Below are 8024 nucleotides of genomic sequence, written 5' to 3' on the forward strand. Positions count from 1 at the left end.
TTTGCGTTAAAAAAAAAAAAAATCCCCGTATCCTATTTCTCAAGCTGTTCTCTGCTTTTATGCAGGCTTAAGTGGAGAGTCAGTGAAAATATTTGACCAACTCAAAGAAATAATCTCCTCCTTACCATAAACTTCAGAACGCACTTTGTCTCATTTGTTTAAAAAAGTTAATCAGCACTTTGTGGTTTGGGTGCGAAGACAGGAGAGAACATTGTCCCCAGCGAATGCCACGACCTCCACCCTCCTGGGACTGTTTGCCTGAACGGACAGAGCTGCGCGCTCATGCAGAGAATGTCTCTGTTTGCTTATGGACGAGGCGGTCAGGAAACAGACATCTGTGGGAGATTTTCCTACCGGGCATTCACTATCTTTTCTACCAGGTCTCACAGCAGTGAACAAAAACAGAGACAGCCCCTGCCCTGCTCCTAGGACTTCGAATGTAATAATTCAACGGAAACTCTGCTAATACCTCAGCCACTTATTTAACAAGAACGGATATTTTTCAAGAGAAGGTGCTGCATAGTTGAGATAAAAATAATCCTTCCTTCAACAAAGAAAACACTACAAGAAAAATCTTCAAGGGTTAGCTGGGCGGAAGAGACGTGGAAGCCCGAGGACCTGGCCCACTGGGCAGTTTTACTGACTGGCTTCAGAACCACCCCAGGAGGACCACACACTATTCTCAGAAGCTTCCTTCCGAGAGGCGTGACTGCCAGTCTGCAGCGAATGCCACCATCGGGGACACAAACCAGAGAGGCGTCCCTCTGTGTTGAAGGTGTCCTTGCAACAGCTCAGTGTTCCAGAGCCAGGGGGTCCGGCCAGCCTGCACCCAGGGGAGGGCTCACCTCGCAGGTGGCCACGTCGGAAAAAGAACAAGAGGCAGAAGGACCAGGGAGGACCCACCACTGAGACAAGCGCATGGAGTAGACTCTCTACAGGAGACCCATAAATATAGGCCTGAGGATGAAAATGCCCTGTAGAATCTGATGCTTGTTCTAGAGGCATTCCTCTTGAACGATAGCCATCTTTCTCCTCCGTCCCAATGAGCAGAAGCCTTGCAATCCGGAGGGATCTTCCCCCCACTTACCTGTCGGTTCAGCCTTATGGACAAGATGTTGCTGGAGTAGCTGTAATTGCAGATCTCCGTGCCTTTCTTAAAGTGGTAGACGTTCATTTGCCGCGGCTTCGTGTGACTGACCACCACCACCAGGCTGCTGGAGAAGAGGCGCTCCACGATGTAGACATCCGGGATTTCATCTGGGAGGGAAAGCAGCCGAGGTTACCGGGGTTCCGGCCTCGGCCAGTCAGCTGGCGTCCTTTAGGTCCTGCTGACTGGGCACCCTCCATTAGAATGCATTTGCAATGATCCCCCCCAGCCCCAGGAAGCTTTAGCCACTTCCAAATGGAACAGTTCCAAAGCCCTTTCACATATCTAAAGATGCTAGTGACCAGACACAGTCAGAATTTCCAGAGCTCCCCCAAGGCCCTGGGGTGCCACTGGTCTGTGAAACCTAATGAGGGGTCTGGGCCATCTCAGCTACCCTTTCCTCATTCAGAGCTTTCAAAGAAGTGACTGCTTTGTCAGGAGCCTCTGCCTTCAGAGTTCCTGTCCCTGTTGCTACGAGGGGGACCACCATGGGGGACAGTGACATAGAAAAACCTGTACTCCCTCCCCATCCTGCTATGCTCCCTGACCATTTCTGGAATCCCATTCCTATTGAAAACCATCTGGACGTCAGTGTTATGACCAGGGAAGTACCTCTGTACTCGGGGAGAAGGTACGTTAGTGAGCCCCCCCAAAATACTCTTTTCCTATGCATGCCTTTCCTGATCTTGGGCAAGTCCCGTAGGGAGCAACCCAGAACAGGTACAGAGCAAGTTATCCATGAAAATGGCATAATAAAAATAACATCTCACAAATAAATTAGGAGCCCAATGTATTAGTTACCAAACCATTTTCTTTCCAGGAAATCCAAAGATTATATTCTTCACTATATAAGAGAGTCACATTTCTAAGCTGAATTTTTTTTTTTACTATTTACTAGAAGTATGCCAGCATCTTCAATATGGACTATGTACATGGGGTTGTATTGCTTTATCAGCAAAGGACATACTTCCATGACTGAAAACATTACCAATATTCTAGAGTGCCAACATAATGGGGGGAAATCCCAACTGATCTTTTGCTATGACAACTATAAGAACTGATGACGGTGCATATATGTATATGAAAAATTGTCAACACTATGGTTCCAAACAAGGGATTTCTTAATATAAAATGTTACCTAAGCTACTGCTACATCTCACTAAGTGCTCCGCTATGGTTTTGGTTTTAAAGCAAGCGAAGACATTGATTTATATTTAATCTGAAAAATACAAAAATACTGCCTCAAGTTTGATGGGTAAGGGAGAGAAAGGCAGACAGCTCAGGAGTAGCACGGATTAAAGTCCAAAGGGAGGATTTGGCGTCCCTGAGACCTCGCACGCACACACTTACTGCTGCCATGGACTTGGTCCAGTTGCTCCACAGAACTCAACGAAAACAGCTTATAACCGGCTTTGGTTCCAATTGCTAGGGATCTGTGGGAGACAAGGAGAGCCTGGGAATGACAAAGGTACTGAATCCCAGCCACAGACTTGAAGACAGATACCCCTTTTCCCTCTCACTCATGGAGACAGATAAACAAACATCTTCAGGTGCTTCTTCAATATTGGGTTGTTTTTTTAATGTTTTAATGACATTTTCCTCTCTTTTTAAAAAAAATCATGTTTTTATTGATTTCAGAGAGAGGAAGGAAGAGGGAGAGAGAGAGAGAAACACCAATGACAAGAGAGAATCATCGATCGGCTGCCTCCTGCATGCCCACACTGGGGATTCGAATCCAAAATCCGGGCATGTGCCCTGACTGGGAATTGAATTGTGATCTCCTGGTTCATAGGCCAACGCTCAACCACTGAGCCACACTGGCCAGGTGCTATGTGGTAACATTCTAACTGGTGAGGCACACCTTGTCAGATGGAGAGGCATGGTAGAGGGATGAGGTTAAAGACAACTACTCTCATGGCTAAGAGACATGAAACTTCATGGGTTCAACCATCAAATGAAATGTCGAACTACCCAGAGACCATGCTTTCCCAGCTGAGCAGAAATAGGGGCAATGGGCTGTTCAAGACTATTCACCATGGTACTACCCCCAACGCAATTAGGGGTCATCTGGTTGTTGGAGAGGTACTTTATCAAGAGGTGTGTCGTTTTTTATTCCCTTGATGACTTTTTTTTTTTTTTTGCTTAAAAAGGAAGTACATGTTCCCAGTAGGCATAGTAGGTCATTAGTAGGCAAAATTTAATAGATGCTTCCTTGAAATATTCCCACTTTATACCAGTGGCTCTCATCCCTGGATGGACATTAAACTCACTTGGGAAATTAAAAAAAAAAATACTGATCACTGTCCACCTCTGCTCCCCCAATATGCTCTACAAACTAACAAAACACAAACTAAACGCTTATCTGGGACAAGGTCGGCTAAAAAAAAAACACTTGTTTTTAAATTTTTCACTTCTCAACCCATAGATAAAGACAGAGTGTGAAGCCAGGTTGCCTTGGCCTCAGGATGAAGGCAAATGAGCCTGTTTTGTTCAGCAGCTGGGAATCCCCATCCAGCTCTCGCCTGCTTTGCCCTTAAGACCTGAGTGATGAACCGAATCTGACACACAAGATGCACAGAATAAGCACTTCCCTGAGCACTTCCATCCCGGGAAAATGGGGTGTCTGAGCTGAAAGGGACCTTAACATGGGCCTCAGTGGACCTCAAACTTGGTTCAACTTCCTCATTTAAAACAAACAAATGGGCCTGGCTGGTGTGGCTCAGCGGTTGAGCATCAACCCGGGAACCAAAAGGTCACTGGTTGGATTCCTGGTCAGGGCACATGCCCGGGGTTGTGGGCTCGATCCCAAGTGGGGGGCATGCAGGAGGCAGCCGATCAGTGGTTCTCTCTCATCCTTGATGTTTCTAGCTCTCTACCTCTCCCTTCCTCTCTCTCTAAAAATCAATACAAATACATTATTAAAAAAACAAGAAACAAATGAAAAGGTGAGATTTGCTCTTCACAGAGCAGCCTATACTAAAATAAGCAGCTTACTGCTTCAAGCCAGGTGGCCACGGCTCTTATTTCACTCGCCTAAAAAAGAGAAGGTCACATGATTTTCTCTGGAATACTTTTTTTTCCTACCCAAACATTTGTTCTTCCCTGGGACACATGGATATGTGACTGGAGTCAACTTGTAATCAGCGAGGTAAGGGCTTCTGTTCCTTAGCCCTCCAACCTGCCCTGTGGCTAAAATGGTGTGTTGGACCTTTGCTTCGGAGAAGTAGTAGGTCTGGCATCTGTGACCACAGCCTCAGTGATGACAGACAGCTACTGGGAAGGCAAGCCAGCCGCATCTTAAACCTTCAAAATATACTCTGTAGTGTTTAGTGTTTTAAATTTTTTCACATAAACTTTTTCACATACAGATAGACACATTTAGCTGTAAACAGAGGTTTCTAAAGTTTTCAAATAACAAAAAAAAATGTAACTACAGTCTTATAATATTAACCAAAAGATCTGGCAATTTAAAATAATTTTTAAACATACGCCCTGCTCCTGGAACAGAAGAATCCTATATAATAAAAGGCTAATATGCAAACTGACCAAACGGAGGAACGACTGGTTGCTATGACACACACTGACCACCAGGGGACAGACACTCAACACAGGAGCTGCCCCCTGGTCATCAGTGCACTCCCACAGGGGGAGCGCTGCTCAGCCAGAAGCCGGGCTGATGGCTGGCAAGTGCAGCGGGGGTGGTGGGAGCCTCTCCCATCTCTGCAGCAGCCCTAAGGTGTCCGACTGCCGGCTTAGCAGGCCTAAGCCATCAGTCGGACTTCCCCCAAGGGCTCCCAAACTGCAAGAGGGCGCAGGCCAGGTTGAGGAACACCAGGCCTCTAGTCTTATATATGAGAAAATGGCAGGGTGGTCACTATTTATGTTGTAAATGATTAATCAATGGCTACAAACATCTCTGAATCAAAGAATTCAGACGAAAACCTTATTTTATCCATAAAGCCTTTTTATCAAAAAATTCTCATCCCCTCTCATGGGCATAGGGTTTGGGACACATAGGTCTCTCCAATCAAATGAAAATATGCACCCAAAGTGTCCAGCACAGGGCCACTTTGAGTGAAGGAGAGCCATCTTCACCCACCTTCCCCAGAAATATTAGATCTCAAACTCAGACTACCGAGAAAAGACACACTGATAACGCTAAATGTGCTCGGTAAAGTGCTCGACTCATTTTAAAATTCAATGTCACACCCTCTGTGGCTCAAGACAACTGACTGTGACAAAAACTTTTATTTATAGTGAAACAGAGCTGCCCAGCAGAGCCTTCATCCAAGAAAACAGAACTGACAGTAGGGACTAAGGAAATTAACTTTCCAAGCACCCTGCAGTTTTGAAAATAGCATTCGTATCCAACTGCTATGAAAGCCTGGACTTAACTAGAATAAAGATTAACATGACTGGGCCTAGCCAGTTTGGCTCAGTGGATAGAGTGTCAGCCTGCAGACCGAAGGGTCCCAGGTTCAATTCTAGTCAAGGGCATGTACCTCAGTTGCAGGCTCTTCCCTGGTCCAGTCCCTGGTCAGGGCTCATGCAGGAGGCCACCAGTCAATGTGTTTCTCTCACATCAATATTTCTCTCTGTCTTTCCCTCTCTCTCTAAAAATCAGTGGGAAAATATCCTCGAGTGAGGATTTAAATTTAAAAAAAAGATTAACATTACTTTAATAGAATCTAGCCCGTGTGGCTCAGTTGATTGAGTGTTGTCCCAGGCACCCAGAGGTCAAGAGGTCCCCAGTTTCATTCCAGGTCAGGGCACATGCCAGGGTTTCAGGCTCCATCCCAGTAAGAGGCAGCCAAAATCGATGCTTCTTTCTCTCCCTCTCCTTTCCTCTTTCTCTAAAATCAATTTCTGAAAACATTTAAAAAATAAAAAATAATCTAGTAAACAATGCTCTAAAGCAGAAATTAGAACATTTGCTAATAAGCAAAATAACTCCTCTCCTTAAACTGTGTTCAATTAGGAAGGAAAACACCCAGGCATTTCAACAGCCATCCCCTCTTGCAAAATGTTTCTTACAAAACATCACAATTTTATCTAGACTATCCTTTCTGTAAATTGTGAGTCTCAACCATGAGTGAACCCTAAAAATAATTCAGGGAGTCACAAATGGCTTTTAAAAAGGAAACAGAAAATACCAGCGGGGATTTCCCATAATAAAGGTAAACACCATTCTGTGATTCACTTTTCAGTGCTGTTATTTGTATATGGGTATTGGGTGATGTTGTAATATCGATTTCTTATTGTGGGTTGTGGTCAAAGAGAGCTTCAAAGTCACACATCTGACCAAGCTGCCCAGCAACCCAGATGCCGGGATCCCACATACAGTGTTTTGAACAAAGGCATACTGTTTGGCATAGGATGTTTTTAAACAGAAAAGACAAAGGGAATGGAAGCCGGAGTTGCTTATGGTACATGACGGCCTTAATTACACCACGGAAGGTTCAATATTAGCACAGCCCAGTCGCAGGCCAAAAGCACAAGCCTGAAGCTGACTCCAAACAAGAACACAACAGAAACTGGTACAGCAGGAAGTGGGAAAGCGGGGAGAGGTCATCCCTGCCTGATGCGCTGGGGCCACATTCCAAAGAGGTTATTCCATATGGTCCCCGGGGCTGGCATCTAACCACTCCATGGAAAGCGGGGAGGAAAAGGACGCCTGCTTGCAAAGGGCCCGAATCCTCCGGGCGCCTGAAACACACAGTTCAGTAAATCCCAGCTCTCTGGCCAAAGTCCAAACGCGAACATCCAGGTGACACAGGAAAAATCCCCTCAACAAAGCAACAGGGTGGAGCTCGTGCTCCTCGGAGAGAGCAGCCTGGGTTCGAGAAAGGGCTGGTGGTGGACGCGGACAGGGCGCCCCGGCCTCGCCGAGCGGCTGTGTGGAGCCGCGAGCGGACGGGAAGGTTTCTGACAGGCAGAGGGGGCCGGCCAGACGCCCGCGCCGGGGCTGGGACGGGGCCGGCCTGGCCGCGGGGATAGGCTGCCTCTTTGTCCGAGGCCCTGCCCAGATGCCACGTTGAGATGCTCAAGGACAAATGGGAAAGTTTTCCCTGGGCTCCCATCTTCCTGGGCCCCGCTACCACGCCTAGGGTCAACTTGCAGCCGGCCCCTCCCCTCCCATCTCCTTTGTTTTGGTCTCTGCCACTCCTTCCCCGGACCCCCACTTGGGTCACCACCCCACCCCCATTCCTTAGCTTGCTTCGGCTCTGCTCCCCTGGCTAACTCTCTTCCCTTTCACCCTCGGCCAGCCCCTCCTGGCTCTCCACCCGAGCCAGGGTTTGGGGGGCCCGCCGAAACCCCCTGCTGGGGGAGGAAGCAGGGAGAGGAGTTGGCTACCTAGACCCGAACCAGTCGGGGGACAGCCGCCGACCGTCCCGCCGCTGGCCTCTCGGGGCGTAGGCCCGCGCCTCTATTGCTACAAGTTGCAGACAGGACAACACCCCTGGTCGCGACTTTCTGTCCCCCACTTCCCGGCCAGGCAGGCTCCGCGGCTTACGTGCAGTCCTGGTTGAAAGAGAAGCAGCTGAGCGCTGCTTCGACCCCGCCCGCGGGGCCGTCCGCGGCCTCGGCCTCCATCGGGGGCTCGGCCCGGGGCAGCTGCAATTCCGAGCCGGCGACGGCCACCTCAGCAGCCCGCTGGCGCCGGCTCTGCGGGCCGGGTCGCCAGCCCCCTCTCCGCCCTGGCCCCGCCCCGTCCCGCTTCGCCCCGCCCCTCCCGCCAGTGCCGCCGAACAGTGCAACTAAGAGGGCGGGGTCCAAGATTCAGGCCTCTATTGGCCACGAGCCCATGCTGCCGCGCATCTTTGACCAATTGGAGGCGGCGGTGGGCGGACCTGCCTTGCTGGAGGCCCGCCCCCAA

General features: G+C 48.7%; 1 protein-coding gene across 1 annotated transcript in view; it reads right to left on the reverse strand.

Moving 5' to 3' along the window:
- WIPI1 (WD repeat domain, phosphoinositide interacting 1) overlaps positions 1 to 7819 on the reverse strand; it is a 27929-nt gene extending 20110 nt beyond the window's left edge. Inside the window, exons 1-3 of the mRNA XM_070394475.1 lie at positions 7662 to 7819; positions 2498 to 2580; positions 1088 to 1257 (exon numbers count right to left, since the gene is read on the reverse strand). Of these exons, the coding sequence (XP_070250576.1) occupies positions 1088 to 1257; positions 2498 to 2580; positions 7662 to 7741 (333 nt within the window). The 5' untranslated portion in view covers positions 7742 to 7819. The remainder of the gene's footprint in view (positions 1 to 1087; positions 1258 to 2497; positions 2581 to 7661) is intronic.
- Between the last annotated feature and the right edge of the window lie 205 nt (positions 7820 to 8024).

The sequence above is a fragment of the Myotis yumanensis genome, unplaced genomic scaffold (assembly GCF_028538775.1).
Source record: "Myotis yumanensis isolate MYYU_CA2020_CCGP unplaced genomic scaffold, mMyoYum1.0.hap1 SCAF_16, whole genome shotgun sequence".
Lineage (NCBI taxonomy): Eukaryota > Metazoa > Chordata > Mammalia > Chiroptera > Vespertilionidae > Myotis > Myotis yumanensis.